The 16,993-nt window shown below is 52.3% G+C and overlaps 6 protein-coding genes across 6 annotated transcripts; 3 read left to right on the forward strand and 3 right to left on the reverse strand.

Annotated features, from left to right (window-relative positions):
* Window positions 1–698: 698 nt before the first annotated feature.
* Z517_00983 (uncharacterized protein) lies at window positions 699–2,250 on the forward strand (the record flags this gene model as incomplete). Its single annotated transcript, XM_013433945.1, has 2 exons — window positions 699–839; window positions 943–2,250. 2 exons carry the CDS (start codon window positions 699–701, stop codon window positions 2,248–2,250), a joined length of 1,449 nt encoding a protein of 482 aa, XP_013289399.1.
* Window positions 2,251–3,251: 1,001 nt separating this feature from the next.
* Window positions 3,252–3,982, forward strand: Z517_00984 (uncharacterized protein; the record flags this gene model as incomplete). The annotated part of the gene is made up of 3 exons (XM_013433946.1): window positions 3,252–3,392; window positions 3,452–3,524; window positions 3,621–3,982. The coding sequence occupies 3 exons, from the start codon at window positions 3,252–3,254 to the stop codon at window positions 3,980–3,982; spliced, it is 576 nt and encodes a 191-aa protein (XP_013289400.1).
* Window positions 3,983–5,218: 1,236 nt separating this feature from the next.
* Window positions 5,219–6,139, reverse strand: Z517_00985 (uncharacterized protein; the record flags this gene model as incomplete). Its single annotated transcript, XM_013433947.1, has 1 exon — window positions 5,219–6,139. The coding sequence occupies one exon, from the start codon at window positions 6,137–6,139 to the stop codon at window positions 5,219–5,221; it is 921 nt and encodes a 306-aa protein (XP_013289401.1).
* Window positions 6,140–8,289: 2,150 nt separating this feature from the next.
* Window positions 8,290–9,416, reverse strand: Z517_00986 (uncharacterized protein; the record flags this gene model as incomplete). Its single annotated transcript, XM_013433948.1, has 2 exons — window positions 8,290–9,194; window positions 9,305–9,416. The coding sequence occupies 2 exons, from the start codon at window positions 9,414–9,416 to the stop codon at window positions 8,290–8,292; spliced, it is 1,017 nt and encodes a 338-aa protein (XP_013289402.1).
* A 653-nt stretch (window positions 9,417–10,069) lies between these two features.
* On the reverse strand, window positions 10,070–11,914 carry Z517_00987 (uncharacterized protein; the record flags this gene model as incomplete). The annotated part of the gene is made up of 1 exon (XM_013433949.1): window positions 10,070–11,914. The coding sequence occupies one exon, from the start codon at window positions 11,912–11,914 to the stop codon at window positions 10,070–10,072; it is 1,845 nt and encodes a 614-aa protein (XP_013289403.1).
* Window positions 11,915–14,676: 2,762 nt separating this feature from the next.
* On the forward strand, window positions 14,677–16,986 carry Z517_00988 (uncharacterized protein; the record flags this gene model as incomplete). Its single annotated transcript, XM_013433950.1, has 1 exon — window positions 14,677–16,986. The coding sequence occupies one exon, from the start codon at window positions 14,677–14,679 to the stop codon at window positions 16,984–16,986; it is 2,310 nt and encodes a 769-aa protein (XP_013289404.1).
* Window positions 16,987–16,993: the final 7 nt, after the last annotated feature.

Raw genomic sequence — 16,993 nt, forward strand, 5'->3', positions numbered from 1 at the left:
GTCATGGTGATAGGACGTACAAGGTGAAAGTGAAGGCTTTCCATCAACCCCGCATATTCATGATCTGCTTGTTTCTGGTCTGTCACGATCTTCATATGGTTCCGGGGGAGTTGAGTCTCATAGGTAGTTGCGAGTTATTTTTTGTGCGACTTGCTGGCATACCTTGGCTTCGGGCGGCAGGATCCGGTACCTGTAACTTGAACTCTGCAGAAAAACGAAGGCAAGGTTGTAAGCAATGAATAGATTTGGTTTTGAGAAAAAGCCCTGAAGGGTGGAATAATTGTGTTGCCTGGAACTGAAGACGTAGTTATGTTTGTGCTGATATGCCGTGCAATGTGGAGCAACGCCATCAGGACGCCGAAGATTGCGCTCACAGGCGTTACGTTAAATCGACTCCGCCGCGTTCGTATGACGAGTTGCCAGTTGCCAATCACCCACGCCTGCAAATGTTCCATCACAACAACCAGGCAGAGAGCCATTATTGATATATGTGTATTCACAACGGCGTGACCTGACTCTAGTCTCGACGTTTTCCCTTGTCACCAATACACCACTCGAGCGTTTTGGACGACACACGAGCCTCGCTATCCTCCGCCTTTCGCTACCCAACCTCCTCTCCTGGACGAACTACAATATCGCGTTTCGAGAAGGAGTGACGAGAAGGATAGAATAACAGCGTTCAAGGGAGTGGCAGCAAGATGCCTGCCCCTCCTCCTCCTCCGCCGCCGCCGCCGCCACCACCTCCTCCTCCTCCGGGAATGGGAGGACCTCCACCTCCACCGCCTCTGCCCGGAGGCTCGCTGCCATCAGCGCCCCCTAAGTCAGCTGCGAAAGGGCGGGTATGTCATTCGAGCTCTCATATCTTTGGTTTCGATGGGAGGAATTGGGCTAGGCCTAGAGGGTGCAAAAAATATCCCATACAGTTGCTGACTCGCTGTGCAGGACGCATTATTATCAGACATCACCAAAGGGACGAGGTTGAAGAAGGCTGTCACGAATGACCGTTCAGCGCCTCTGGTAGGCAAGCCTTCTGGAGGCGGAGGAGGGCCTATAGCAGGAGCACCGCCGGTCCCTGGAGGAATAAAGGCACCCAGTGGTCTCGCCCCCCCAGTTCCAAGTGGTGGGAATCGAGCCCGGAGTCATAGTGATGCAGGCAACGACTCCAGCATCGATGGGCCACCACAGTTAGCAGGACTATTCGCTGCAGGAATGCCCAAATTGAGGAAGACACGAGGAGGAATTGATACCGGAGCAGGTCTGGACGGTGCTCACTCAGATTCGGAAACATCTACACCAGCTGCTCCCCGACCACCTCTAGCAGCAGCACCGCGTCCGCCGTCAATGCCTGCTCCTCCTGTCCCGGGTTTCAGACCTCCTCTACCGCAGTCAACGGACTCAGCACCGGCAATTCCAAGTCCATTGGCACATCTCAAAAAGCCACCTCCAAAACCACTATCCAAGCCTTCGTCTGTGGCCAATCTGGTGGCCGGAAAGCCACCTCCTCCTCCGCCATCATCGCGAAAAGTCAGCACCGCTGCTCCCCCTCCCGCTCCTCCTCCACCTCCACCACCTTCATCCTCGGGTTTCGTCCCTCTTGCACCACCTCCTCCGCCGCCTTCGATAAGCCCTGCTCCTCCAGCGCCGCCACCGCCGCCACCAGTAGCAAGCCCTGCTCCTGCAGCACCACCCCCTCCGCCACCACCACCACCGCCAGCGGTCAGCTCAGCTCCTCCCGCTCCTCCTCCTCCTCCTCCGCCATTCTCAAGCTCAGCACCTTCATTAGCACCTCCACCGCCTCCCCTACCACCTTCTACTTCTCCGGGACCACCATCTAGGTCAACACCGCCTCCACCGCCAGGCCCACCTCCACCACCAAGTCTGCCACCAGCGACAAATGGCGCAGGTTCGTCTCTGGCGCAAAGGGCAGCTGTAGCAGCATTTGGAAGACAATCATCTCACTCAATTCCGGAGGCCCCGCCCTCGCCCTCGTCGCCTGTTTCACCGCCTGCTTCTCGACGAGTTTCACAAATGCCATCTCGATCTACACTAGACGCAAGCTCGTACACTCTGACCAATGGGAGTTTATTTGGTGTATCAAGCGGATCGAGTCAGATTAGAGTTGAGGATAACCGGTGGAGGTTTCAGGATGAAAGCCAATTACCTCCGCCGCGCCCATTTACAGGCGTGCCGAAGAGATATCGTGCCGGGAGGGGGAGTAGTGTCCCGCTCGATCTTGCGAGTTTAGAATGATGTTGTCGGTCTGCAAAGCGAAACCTGGACTTCTTGAGGAGAGGATAGCTGGGGCATTAATCTCCTCGTGCACTATCAATGCTCTGATGTCTCGCACAAAGCGACCAGCATCCACCCCAGGAGCTGGCAAGATACGAATGAGTCATCCAATACTCGGATTTCCGTTCCTGTCACCACTGACTGCGGTAAACCCCTATCCAGCAGCTGAAGCACGAGTGGGTTAGTGGAAATGATATCCGGACGTCATTATACGGAAGGGCTCTGAACGACAGCAGGGTACAAGGTTCTCTTGAGTACGAAAGGGTGAGAACTGGGAATATGCCAGTTGAGAAATCGAAGACACCCGAGAACTGGTGAAATGGGAACATGATCTAGGGCCAGCAAGCGTCAGTCTACAGAAAAAATTCCAAGTAAAGAGCGTCAAGGCGTCGTCCTCGGCTTCAAAACGGAGATTGCAATCATCAAAAGCGTCAATCGGAATGATTAAAGTGTGGATGAAGTTGCTATTCAGACAATCTCATGCTGTGCTCTCTATATCGGTTGGCAGTCTGTTCTGATCCATCCAATGCCCTGACCTGATTCTACCGCGCCCCGGATTACACATTTGGCAAATTGAAAACCTCGTCACTTCCCTCTCTCTTCTCATTCAGCGTGTGTTTCTCCCTAAAAATTCACTTTTCAGAGGAATTTTTTTCAATCCCCTTCCCCAAACTGTCCATAAATATCTGCCTCACTCCCTTCTTTTTCCCAGTTTCCCTTTTCCCTTCCATAACATCACCTTGTCCGTCCGGCTCGACGATCTCCTGTTCCCTCTTCCTATTCAATCACAATCAATACACTACGTGGTATGTCTACTGTCCCCAGTCCTCCCTGGGCCACCTCGGGAGCAGGCGATGTCAACTAACAGGTATATACAGTCGATCTCACCTCGAACATCCCTTTCTCAAGAACATCCCTGTCCTCAAGCGCCTTCGATAAGAAAGCCTTTTGCTACCCTGAAGATGCCGATCAAATGGGATGCTGATGCTGATGCCCGGGTGAGTACATATCGCCCCCCTCCAAGTTTGGGCTGGAGCTTCAACGCTCGGCAAACACCAATTGCTGAATACCCCTTCCGCTCAACACTCTTTGAGCTCTATTTGGTGAAAAAAAGAACCATAACTGGAAACCCACATGACTGATTTGAATATCTCTCTCCTAGCTCTTTGCTGCGGTACTCGCCACATCGGAGATCAAAATTGACCACTCAGCAGTTGCACTGCGGATGGGGAATGGTAAGTCTCCATATGGCCGTTCCAAGCTTCATAGTCCATTTCAGCCTCGTCAAAAATGAATATGAGGCCGGGCACTAACCATGTCCACAATTACAGAATGTACCGCCAAAGCCGTCACACATCGCATCGCCAACATCAAAAACAAAGCGAAATTGCTCGAGGCTGATGGAACTGCAGCGGCCACTACTGCAGCAGCAGCTGCTCCGGCTCCAGCTACGGGACGACGCAAACGCGCGCCAAATGCCAAGGCGAAATCAGAGGAGCAAGTCCACGACTCGGAGGACGGAGACAAACCAGCGGTGAAGAAGAGAAGGACTGCAAAGAGTGCAAAGGCTGCAGCTGGTGCCGCGGGTACGAAGAAAAAAACCCAGCAACCAGTCGCCGCGCCCGTCAAGAAGGAGGCGGAAGTTTCTACCAGCGACGACGACACTACTGCAAAGGAAGAAGACTCTGCTTGAACTTCGCGCCTCGTCCTCGCCCTGGCTGGGCCTCTTTCTCATGTCCTCACGCCCCAGTCAACATGTTGGCACGTCACATACATTACGGACGTGTCGTTCGTCCGACCAGAATCGCCTCTCGAAAACAAAAGATACGAATGAGCTCGAGTGAGTTAATGGAAACACCCAAAAAAAAAGAACATAGGAAGAGATAATCAACACACCGGGACCATCAAGGTCAAGAGCCGGGTCCGACAAGATCTGGCCGGGAGACACCGGTCTGTGACAAGAATGTGCTTGGAAATTCCGGGCTGACAGTAAAGGTTGGGATCTTGGGGGAGTTTTGACCAGAGTCACCCACCATCCCTCACTCGCTTGCTGGACCTAGGGTCGGGATCAACACTGTGTGTAGCTGGTACTCATATCAACTTCTCAGGATACGGGCGATATGGAAGTCTGTGCTAAGAGCATGAGAAAAGAAAGAGATCGTCGGCGTTCTCGGCTGACTGAGTTGAATAGCACAGAAAAGGTCAGATCAGGCCAGATCGAACCAGATCAGACCAGATCAGACCAAATAAAGAGCTAGAGCTCGAGCCTGAATTGAGGAAAGAGATTCAAACCAAACCATACCAAAAACGAACAGACAGGGACGTACACAAGCACAAGCACAAGAAAAAAGATCTAGTGAGTCGAGTCGAGTCGAGTCTTCCCCAGTTTCCTGTTTTCTATTCCCACTTTCTTGCCGTCGTTGTCTTCTCGTCTTCTATTATGCGTACGTAGTAGGTTGGAACATATCATTGATGGATGGTCGGTCAAATCTCAATCTCAACCTCAATCTCACCCTCCAGGTGGTAGGAACGGTAACAAAACCGCCAACCCAGGAAGGCAGGTAAGCTATCTAGCTGGCCGAAAATCTCGCTTGAGCCGGGTGTAGCAGTGTAGCAGTATGGCAGGAGTATTGCAACAGTGAAAGACGGCCCTCCGAATATACGAACGAAAAGTCGTGATTTGCATGCCCGTGCCACTCCAAAGAGAGTAGAAGAGAGTGACACTGTTCAACTGCACCTCCACTAAGCATACTCGACAAGGTACATACATACAGACATACATACATACACACACGTATATATAGTGGTCCACGAGCCATTTCCTCCACCCAATCGATCCATGTAATTTCATAGTGTCAAAGATGCATTTCCAACCAGCCCAGCAGCCAAATACCCTAGACCATTGGGGATCAAAAAAGCGCTCAAGCTCTCATAACATGAAGACTTCTCCGTCCTCAACGGCTTCGCTGTGTTCTTCGCCAGCAAGAGCCTCGGTTTCCTCCGTCGACAGTTTCAAAGGTTGAGGAATGTAAAACTTTCCCTGGGGGTTGTCGAACTCGTGTTGACCGAAGATGCCCAGCCAGAAACGTTCCATGTAGTGACCTTCCTCAGGATTAACGTGCGCCAGGGTGTGAAAGTAGCTGTATGCTCGCTCGTAGACCGCTCTGGGATGTCGCTGAATAGTCTGTCTGGTCACTGCGAATAAAGCACCCTGCGTCCATCTGATCTCGGATGGCGGCGCAACCCATTTGGGATCCTCGTTATCTGTGGTACCGTTGAGTATGTAGTTCCAAAACTGCTCCGGCGAGTATGGGCTCCGTCGAAGTCCCTTGCCGCGTCTCTTGATCCAGTCAGGTAGGTATTTGACACCGTCCCAGTCGCCGAAGGAGTGTATTTTGCCCAATGGTAACACGCCATCTCGAGGATAGTTCTGAATGTAAAGGCTATTGCCGAGGAGGTCGGGTAATTCTGTCAAGCGTTGGGCCATCCGAACAATCTCGTCCAAGGAGAGGGCTGTGTGTGCCGGTGTACCATCATTCGTGTCGTGGATATTGCCTTGGAGAAACAGTGTCACATCGGCAAGGTCGTCGTAGTTGTGAACGATGTGGTGGAGATAGGTATGCGATTCTCGACCCCAATTGGGCAGAATCTCAACCGCTCGGAATATTGACAGATCAGGTGGAAGTTTACCCTTACTGTAGACGGTTGCGAGGCTAGCATAGGTCGACAGCCACGTCAAGCACTCGTTGTAGTTGGCTATCACAAGGTCTAGCGGGCGGGGATCTGGGGTTGGGGGCAAAGAAGGAGAAGAGGCAATAGATTGAGAGGGCGTGAGCTCGGGCGTGAGCATTGTCGGCAAAGATGAGGCCATCGACGGTTTGGGGGGAACGAACACGAGCGAAGAAGAGAGAAACTTGTCGAGGAGGTCTTCTTTGGAATAGGGCACTTTGGGTATATAACCCGTACACAAGGCAAACACGGCCGCCCGGTAAACAGCCTGCGACTGAGATGAGCAACGAATATTATTCGAACAGAGAGGGATAGAGTGAGAAATAACGTAAAAGTGTGTGGCGCAGAGCAAGAGGCGACGTCTTCAAACCTGATGGTGTAAGTCCAGGGTACCTGGAAGGGATGCTCACAACTATACCAAAAATACGTGCGAGGTACCTCGAGTGAGCATCTGGGAAACATGAAAATGACGTAGGCACACAGGCCTCTGGAAGACAGGAAGGTGCAATCCAGGGCTGTTAGCAATATCAACCCCTCCTATGGCCAAAGGACTTGACAGTCCCGATGAATGCCACATGCCCACCCTGCATCCAAGCTGATGTTCTGGGGTTGACAAGACCGTCGAGTTAGCCATTTCCCCGCTGTCACTAACGAGAAGATAGGCTGATATTCCGAGGAACTTATCGCTTATGCCTCCAGTTCTCGCGTGGCGCCCATCAGACGGTCAGCCACCGGGGCATACCATCATCCACAAGGCATTGAGATACTCTGATCCTAACAGACCCACCGTGATATCTAATCATAGAGCCTCTCGCAACGATCAAAGGCTATTATCACTTGGCCAAAATGGACGATATGGACGGAGATTTGGCATGATCAACCATCCATGAACAGGACATTTCCGAAGCTGAAGTTTGTTACAGACGGCGTGACTGTCGGGACAGCGCCGCAGACAGGGTCTTGGGCGCGCAACAAGAAGAAGGCGCCATAATACTAACCCAGTACGTCGATCAGGCAGCAGAAACGAAGGAAGTGGTTCTCGCGCAGTGGCATGTGGAGTGGGAGCAGTCTGAATTGGGATCTTGGGCGCCTGACGAGGGTGATACAGCATGTTCTGGCGGCCGCACAGATACTCCGCATTTTCTGAGGTCAGCAAATTTGTGTCAAATAAGCATCTGTCTGGACTCGTTCGAGGGCGCGGTTGTGCGCTGCATGCGAACTTTGTGCAACCATTGTGTATTTGAACACCAATTGTCCCTTTTTGGGCAGAAGGATTCAGCTTCTCTGGGACTAAGCAGGTCTCGAGTTGGGATTTTCTGGGATTTGGCACTTGGCAGCTGATGTTGCGAAACAGGCCACGGTCGGAGTCGAAGGTCACCCGATCCGGGCAATATTCGATGTCCAGGTTGCCACAAGACCCCGTGGAAGATATCGGGGAACGTGGTGAGAGTGAGAACAAGAAGACCATCCCAAGAGGAAGTGCCTAAGTGTCAAAAGACAAGGCTGAAGGAGTGCAGGCCCGGCTTAAAAGCAGCCAGACGACCAAAGCAACTTGCCAAGCCTTTCTTGTTCTCCACTTAATTTTCCTGTACAAAATTCCTCGCGCCCAAACTTCATTTCTTCTTCCTTTTTTCTTTTCCTTTCCTCATCATCAGTAGAGGTGTTAACATTACCTTAACACCACCGGAGCTCCACCATCGTGTGGCTTGCTGAGGGTTATTCTTGTTTTCGACCATGGATCTCCTTCCGTTCCCGGCTTCGCAGAGGAATTGCACCGTCCTTTTTCCCTTCCACACTATGGTTGCGCAGTCTTTTCGATGGCGCGGAGCTGTGGAGGAGATGCTACAATGCTTTTCACGCTTATAAAAGAGATTGAAAGCAAGAAGAAAAGATGTCTTGTCATTCATACACCTGCTTTTTTGGAGGAGCATTGTGCGTGTTCCTGAGTTGGAATACGGGCTGCTGTCTGCGCTTGTCTGCATGAGCTTTTATGCGCAGAATACCCCTTTGAAGATGCTACAGGGAATGATTGTTTCGTACATGGAGATCGAGGCTCCCGCGTTGAGGCCTTGAATATACCAATGCCATTTATACTACATATGCCAATTCTTACCTCACGCCTCGCTATGCTATCTGGTTGTACTTTTTCAACCGGTTCCACCCACTGTAGGCCGTTTCATTCATATGGAACTAGTCACTCTTGTTATGGTGCGATCCGTTTTGCGTCGTGCTTGTTGTGGTGCATCTTCTCGTCCACCTGTTCTTCGTTGCTCAACTGCGCTCCAACCTGCCAGCCCTTCCCAACTGAATCCTTTCTCCAGTTCCCTTCTCATCACTCCTCAGTGTCGACCAACTGATGGCCCCGTCTTTCTTCGCCAGAGTAAGTTCCAGCTTGGTGCCCATGATCTTGAATTGACATTTGTCCGGGTCAACGGGAGCAAAAAGTGGTATATTCCTCGTGAATCTCTTTCCGTCCTGCGTGGGTAGATCTAAATCCACCGACAGGCCATCGTCCGTGAACTCGACCCGGGCCTTTTCCTTATCGATCTTTTTGAGGTAGAAGCTGACAATGACGCTGTTGACAGTCTGGTAGAAATCACTGCGGACGTTTTCCAGAAGTTGCTCAGTGTCTGCCGACGTTTCTCCGTCAGTTGTGCCCCCTTCCTTCTTTTTCGGCTTCCCTATGTAGCAGTGCCTCTTTTTGGTTTTGCAGCCCTCGATCTTCATGAACTCGTCAAACTCGAGGACCCGTCTCTTGCAACATGTCCAGCCCTTACTGCCTTCGTGGAAAAGGGGGACGCCGGGATGGTAAACACATTCCTCCTCGTCTCGCGGCACATTCGGTTCTCTTGACTTCCCACAACCTCGTCTTTTACATGTCGCGCTAGAGGGGATTTCAGCATCTGGATCGTCAGATTCGTCTTCGGGCGGTTCCGGTTTCGGTGTAGCTGAGGGTGTGGGCTGTTGGGCGGTCGCGAGACTAGACCCCAGGGGCCGAGTAATGGGTACTGGGGAAGGTATGGGGGCGGCGGCGACAATATCTGAGGCTTTCAAGGCGTCGGCTTTGGGGGTGGGCGCCGGGGTATCATCTACAGTCGAGTGCTTGCCCTTTGTGCAGGGTGGAATGGAGAGGAATTCGTCGAAGGTGAGAACGCGGGGTTTGCAGCACATCCAGCCTGTTCGCTCAGACTTATGTTAGTGTAAGCCGTTCAACGCATGAGATGTTGTATTGCCCGCTAGCACGCGAAGAATGAGGGTTCTACAACGGTCGGAGGCAAACACGAACCTTTCTGTCCCTCATGAAACTCCGGAGGGCCAGGATGATATACGCATTCCTCGTCTGGATCCGTGAACACCTTCCCGCATCCTTTGTGGACGCACTTCTGAGCTTCTGCCATCCTTGTAGAGGGATACGCTGTTGACGGGCGGGGTTGTAGACAATCGCAGCAGGAACCGGCCCTTCAGAAAAAGATGGTAGCTATTCTTGTTTGGTGAGCATACCCACAGAGTCGGAAGAGAGGCGAGGTCTAAATGATTACAATCGCCCACGCAGTCCAGCAAGGAGCAGTCGTGACTGCTGGGGAAAGTCAGTCGGGCCTGGGCTTGGCACTTTCCAGAAGCATCTGACGCAACTGGTGGATTATGATAGAGCCTGGCGAGCCTGAACATTCAGCCTTGTCGACGGAACTACAAGTATGCAGTTCTCATTTCTTCTCATTAACGTGGCCATTGCAAGTGAAGAGGGGAGGAAATGTCAGAGATGAGTCTTTATCATTGGCTTGCAAACCTTCAGCTTGCTCAACGAGTGGCTGACACCGTTCAGACACCTCGACAATATGTACACTGACAGAATCTGGAGAAGCGTGAGAAGCGTGCTTTCACTGCGGCCCGCCTACATTCTGTCTATCCAAGCCCCTCGCTGATTGATGCAAACACCACATTGTCCTCCCATAAGAACCCACTACGGATTGCCTTCGAACGCCACAAATGCTAGTTGAACATGATCTTGAGAAAGTAAAAGTCTAATGGATCAGGACCTCGCCGCTGGTACCTAGGCCTTCCTTCTCTTTCGATCTCCACCAAGGCGGGTATCCGGCATGTCGCGAGCTGGACTCGGACTCACAAAAGTGACATGTTTCTCTTCCCTTTCTTCACCATGTCTACGAATCGCCGAAGCTCGCCGAGTGTGTGTCGGAGGTCTGACTGCTTGAGTACAGCTTGGCTGAAAATCCGGCCCTCGCAAAACGCTTCGTGCGTCATCGTCATCGCCTTGAACTTCAAATTCAACTTCGTTGTCGTCATGCTCATCAGATGCAGAGCTGCTACTTGGCGAGTGTGGCTCAAATTCGTCATCATCCACCAGACTTGGTGCCTGGTTCGATTCACTGGTAGGTGAGGGATCCGAGGGATGAATATCAGACGATGTGGCACCGTTCATCGGCAGAGTCATTCCACGTGGCCGGTGCTGGGTAGGCTTGTCGTCGGCGCCATCGTATTGTGGCACCCCTCGTAAGTTAGTGGTGGATCTCAGCATACTGGAGTTCAACAATGGAGATGACATTGGAGACTTGGTAGGTTTCGGTGGTTGTTTGCTGCCCGCAACTTGTGGGTGTCGGCCTTGGCCAGTATGCTGCATGGGAATGTCAATCTCCATTTCATCGTCCTCCGAATCAGATTCCGGCAATTCAACTTTCGTTTTCGCGTCCAGGACCATTTCCTGAAGATCAATTCCTAGTCCTCTAGCCTTGACAAGCTCGGACAGGTTCGGCGTCAAGGCAGATCCCCTGAAATCGGGTGACACTTGTGTTCTCTTGACACTTCCTGTTGTAGGGGTTGTGCTGGGCGTGGTTTGAGATGTTCGAGGAGGTGTGGGGATCAGAAGTTTAGCTGAACGGATTAGAGGATGGACATTGCCTGCAACGGGTGTCACAGTCGGTTCAACACCGATCATAGCTCCAGTCTCGTCCACTTCAACCGGTTCTCCGCAGGCATCTGCCGCAGCATCATGGCTGGCGAAGCTCCGTCCGTGGCCAATCCGGCAATGATTGATGAAACCTTGGGCACTCCCGAAGTCAAACCGACCACAGTCCGGACAGACTAGTTTCACAGTCGCTCCGTCGGATTTCCTCTTGATAATCATCGGACCGGTTGCCTTCTCCTTCGGCTGCCCGTACCCTGCAGGCAAAGATTTTAGTTTGCCACTCCGCTGCGCACGAGCTTGGCTTGACGATTGCGGTCCTTCTGCAAACTGGCCTCTTGTTTGAGATCTGAACTTCATGGGAGATTTACCAACAGGTGTGATAGCGATGGGTTCTTGTTCACCGCCGTCGAAACGGGGGTCAGACAGTAACCATTTCGCATAGTGCCGTGAGTAAGGGCCGTCTTGAACCCCCCAAGGCGCGGGTGACTGGGGTAGTGGAGGTGGGAAGGAACTGCGTAGAGCTGGGCCTGTTCCATTGCTGACACCGATAGAAAGATGTTGCGTTGCCGGGAAAGGAATCTCCTTGCAGCGACGCAATTGCTCTAACGAGGCTTGGGATCTGGCTATTTCTTGGTCGATGAGTCGTAGTTCGTTGTGCTTCAGTAGAATTTCAAGACTGATCTGCGTCTGAATGACGTTCCGGATCGACTGCAGCCTCGCTGCATCCGCGTCTTGCTGCGGAGATTCCACCTGTCTCATTTCTGAGTCTTCCATTTTCTGCTCTGGTGGTGTGGGCAGGAAAGATGGGGAGTCGTTTGGCGAGGATCCAGCAATCCTGAGGGCATCAGGAGGCAAGGCGCGGGTGGAATTGGGAGGCACATTGGCACCGGCTTCTTTATCAACAAACTTCGCCCGTTTCCTTTCTGATTGGGATTGGGTATCCGTTGATTGCTTTCGTTTGTGTGTCGCTGGCATGGCAGATACAGCGAGAGGGCCAGAACCAGGGGAGTCTTGTTTTGAAACAAAGGATCTCATTTCTGGAGAATGGACCTTATCACAGCCTGTCCAGGAGAGCAGGCGCAACATATTGTGTCGCTCTGCAGAGCGATGTGATGCGACCTTGGCGTCGTCACCCCAGTGTTCATCTGGACCATTTAGTCACCGAATATTAGAATGTCCGCCACCTGCCATCAGTTTCTATAACTCAAGCCCGCGGAGTCCGAAGAATGCGACAGTCGTTCCACCACACAACAGAACAAAGAGTGCCGTCCCTTTGCGCACAAGAATCTTGATTGTTTTTGAAGAATATATCCCTTGCCCTCAGTCTGACGGGTGTATACGTAGGACAGGAGAGTCCAAACCAGCGTTGTTTGTCAGTCGCTAGAGTACAAAGTTTGTCGTGAATTACAATGCCTAGAAAGTGGTACAAAGCGTGCGCGCAGCGCCGGTGGAGTAGAAAGAGTGTAGATTAGGGCGACAATAACACCAAGAGGAAGTCGGTGTGTCTGGTGCTGAGGATAGATATCGAGTAATGCAGAGGACAGTCTCGTGGTTGGCGGCTGGTTCGAGTATAGGCGTGGAATGAATGACGCAGAAGACGGGAGCCAGCGAAACCCAAGACGGGCGAAGATCGGAGAAATGGTGATTTTGAAGTCGAGCAGAAATACAGGGTTCGAAGAGACAAGATATTAAGATGAAAAAGGCAGGAAGGACACAGCTAGAGAAGATTGATTCAAGAAGCGAGGCAGTGTAGAAGTGGTACGAGTCCAGGTATAAGTGATGAAAAGACGCAGGTAAGCGCAAGATCGCAGCTTCGAAGGGGGGAAAGAGGCGACAAGTGGAAGGTAGGAGCAAACAAGGGAAGGGGAGAGGGCGAGAGGTAGGGAAAGAGCGAGAGAGGAAGGGAAGGAGGGAGATCGCGCGGGCCCGGGCTCGGGTCCCTCAGGCAAGGCAACGGCAACAAGGGTGGACACGGTGGATGCATCAGAGGGAGAAGAGGCAGCGAAGGGGGGAAAAGAGCTGATGTGCTCAGCGGAAGTGGTGCGAGTTGAGTTGACATGAATCCACTTTCCTCACACTCTATTCTGCACCAGCTTGAGTATTAGGCCAATAAGATGGTGAATCGGCCTTCCCATGACACGGCTAGAACAACGCTAATTGGCTTTAATGTAATAGAGCATGCAAGGGAGCCACGGCAGGCTTCCAACGGAACGCCCTGCCGGACATCCTTAAAGCCACAAGTGGGGTCCTTGATCACCTGATGTTATGTCGCGATAAGTCATCATCACCAGGAGAAGTCACGTGTCAATATATAACGTATCTCCTCACGATTCTTCACTTGACTTCCTATTCTATTCTGATGAAAGCAGACCTTTACAGAAATCGTAATTGTACTGCATACTTTGTCTGATGACACATCCTCTCCTTTGAAAATGTCCCATGCTGTACTTTATCCGTGTCGTAATGCTTCAGTATCAGTCCATTCACCACTTAGACATTCACTTTCCGTTCTGAGAAACCTACACCCACGCCTTGAACCCTCAGCGTCAAAGTACAACATCTTTAAACTTTCAAAATCAAACGCTGAGATGCCTGTGATATAATATCAATGTGAGACAGATTTAAAACAGACGAAGACTTCTGCGTCGATCCTATTGCTTCCCGTGAGCACGTGGGCCGACATCCCCATTCCCTTGAAATCGTCTGGTCCTGGCTTCATGGACGGAGCGATTAGGCACACAGCATATGGGACATATCTATATGATATGAACTGCCTTCACGCACCGAATGGTTGGTGGATGCAACTATCTCTAAAAATATCTACCATTTGCCCCAGGTGAGTGATCGTCCAGCGTTGTCAAATGTTCTTTGCCACCCATTACCTCTTGCTTTCAGGACATCGCCTATCGCCATCACTCGACGTCTACTGGCTGGATGGCTGGTCCTTCCAAGATTTGTCGGGAACATGCATCCTTGAAACGTTATGTTTCAGTAGAAAGAGCATTGTTCCCCACAAAAGCCCAATTCTCCGGGCAGATGATCGAAGTGCCGACTATCTGAAGGGTTGTGTGGTTTTGCCACTAGCGGCTCTTCGGTCGATATAGCACAGCCACGCAGCCACATGTTCCAACCAGTCATACAACAGCTCTTGAACAACCACCAACGTCCCTGCGTCGGATCTTCCTGCCAATCCATCTAGACCTTCAGCAAGCCACCACTTACACCCTAGAGAATCTTGCATGGCTTGGACTAGTCTGAGTTCTTTCCAAGTCGCTTGGGCATATCTGAAGCCGCCAACACTCCCATGGCCGAGGATCTGAATCCAGAACATAAACGACCGCACTTGAGTGGTGTTCCTTGTTTTGTTCCCTGCTGATATGCCTTTAGTCGAGCATACAACCTTCTCATCAGCCGCGCAGGCCGCGCAGACGCTAACGAGGATGGGAAGCAAGCGATGAGGATCCGAGGGGAGCACACTGAAGCGATCGTCGGATATGTATGGTAGCCGGGTGCCCTCTGGCGATGATCCTCACAAACTCCTCTTGTCGAGGCAGAAATCATTTTCTCTTACCCTCTTATGCATATGCTCTGTTTCCATTGCAATCGCCTGCTTTTTTGCTTGTCTTGACTCAAGAAAAGATTTGATCTAATCAGTCGCAAATTGCAAGCGGGGAATATCAGCTGCACGCACCGCATATACACATGTCTCGGTAATATACAACCAAACGGCTTGCAATATGAGGCGAATCTTGATTTCGCTGCTTGCGACAGCCGCTTTCCCTCTCCTAACGACCCAACAGACGCTCGACCCTTTGAGCATCATCGTATCTGAGGCCTTTTCTGTCTATACAGAAGTCAACTCACTTCTGTCTTCCGCTGCTTCGGCTGTCTCAGCAGCAGCAGGGTCCGCGGTCTCTACGGCGGGAACTTCGTCCCCGGATGCGGCTTCTTCGAGTACCATTGCGCAATATACCGCAAGCTCAAATGACGCGACATCAAGCGAAAGTTCAGGACTTTCAGATACGTCTTCAACTTCGACTACGTCCGCACCGTTCATCTCAACTTCGAATCCTTCAGCCTCAACTACCTCTTCACCAATTTTTTTCGGATCCACTCCTTCGAGTACGCCGAATGCCAGATCCTCTACTCCTTCCGGAAGTTCATCATCCATTACATATCCAACGAGGACATCTCCAGTAATAGGTACATCTTCAGTACTAGGGGCCGCCGCTGGGACTGAAACAAGCACATCCTCACTCGCAAAATCGAGACAAGACTCCGATCTTCCTATTATCCTTGGCTGTGTTCTAGGAGCCCTGGCACTCGGGTTCTGTATTTTGGCCTTGGTCCTTTGCTTCAAACGCCGGCGACTCAGCTCGTCACCTCGCCATTCCGCCCTCTCCGCTGGCGATGATGAAGTTGAGAGCTGGAGGGTGAATCGACCATCAGTTTCAGGTGCAAGTCAAGATCCACTGCATCGTGGTATACACGCCGCAGGAGTCGCACCCCTCATGTCCGAACATCCTGCCTTTCGCACGTCTCAAGGCTATGAGAACCCATTTGTTCCTGTACCTCCACCACCAAGACGCACGGCTCCCAATTCTCGACCTGGTTTGACCGACGGCATGATCCCTGGAGATGACCCTTTTGTGAAGGAGATCGGTAAACCGTCCAGGTCTGAAAGTATATCGTCAACCTATAGCACGCATCATGTGGGTGGCATTGCAGCGGGGATCGCGGCGGCAGCAGCTGGAGCCGACCTCATGCATTCATATGACCGTCATCCTGATGAGAACGAGCCAATGGTGAGCCCTGTGCCAGCGAGCGATCGAACTGTTCCCGCGCAAATCACCCGCAAGCCTGTCCCGGTCCACTACGCCAACAACAGCGAACCATGGCCTTACTCCCCCGTCTCACCCATCGATCCTGTCGCCGAAAATGCCGGCTTCATGGCATCTCCAAGGAAAAGTAGCGGCGAGAGCGGCCCAAGCCTCAGTCGCGATCCCGCCAGAGCGAACACCGTGTTCGATCAAGATTATGCACCTCACGGTGGTGCTCTCGGGCAGGATGACCATGGACTTGGAGCTGCTACGGGAGGATCTGATGCCGGGCCTGTTGGCGTTGCAGCTCTTGGCTATTGGGATAACCGTGGTTCCCATCGATCGCGAAGCCGAAGCAGCAGTAGCAAGCGGCACAGTCGGCCCACAATGGCCTTGCCCAATGATGGACTCGAGAGAGGCGGGAGGACGTCCAGGGACCATGGGAGCAGCCAAGCCTATAAGGATGTTCTCCCTCAAAAATCATATGACGGCAGCCTTCCAGGCGAACACGACCCATTCAGGGCCTCTGCGGCCCCACCTCCTCGCTCTCGACGCAACAGTGCTTTTGGACCTGCGCACCCTGGCGCGGTGGCTTTCAACGGTGCCAACCGACCTGTCGTACCATCTCCGCTGTCTAGCGAAGTGCCCCGCGATCCGAGCTATTCGCCTCCGCGAAGCCGGGCGCGAGGTCTGAGTGGGAGTTCGTCACGGTTCTCATTCTCCTACGAGCCTGTAGCCGATGATTATGGTGCCTACCCACCCTTTTCTATCACGTCCAGTAACTTCGACCGTGGCAAGACGGGACAAGACAAGATTCCTACGGACCAGAGCACCAGCGACCTCACCCGTCCTGGTGTTACGAACGCCAACGAGTATGTCTTGACAGCCACCTCAGGTCCGTTAGGGCCTCAGCCGCATATTGAAACTCTACCCTCCAGCTCTGGGGACAGAAAAGCAGCGATGGATACCGATGACGCGCCATGGCGGATGAGCGACGGGATGCCGGCTGGTTGGCAGCGCACCAGCACAGACAGTCCTCGCAACAGTCGGGAGCACATGAGGAATCGCGATTCAGGGGTGAGCATGGGAACCGGAGCGGGACTGGGAGGCCGAAGAGGGCGAAGGTTGCGGGCGAGTGACTTAGCGGGTTCATCGACCGCAAGGCCAGGGATCAATGACGACGGATACGGCTACGGCTACGGATATGGCTATGGACAGGCGCTCTGACAGAGCG

Source organism: Fonsecaea pedrosoi (genome assembly GCF_000835455.1).
Source record: "Fonsecaea pedrosoi CBS 271.37 unplaced genomic scaffold supercont1.1, whole genome shotgun sequence".
NCBI lineage: Eukaryota > Fungi > Ascomycota > Eurotiomycetes > Chaetothyriales > Herpotrichiellaceae > Fonsecaea > Fonsecaea pedrosoi.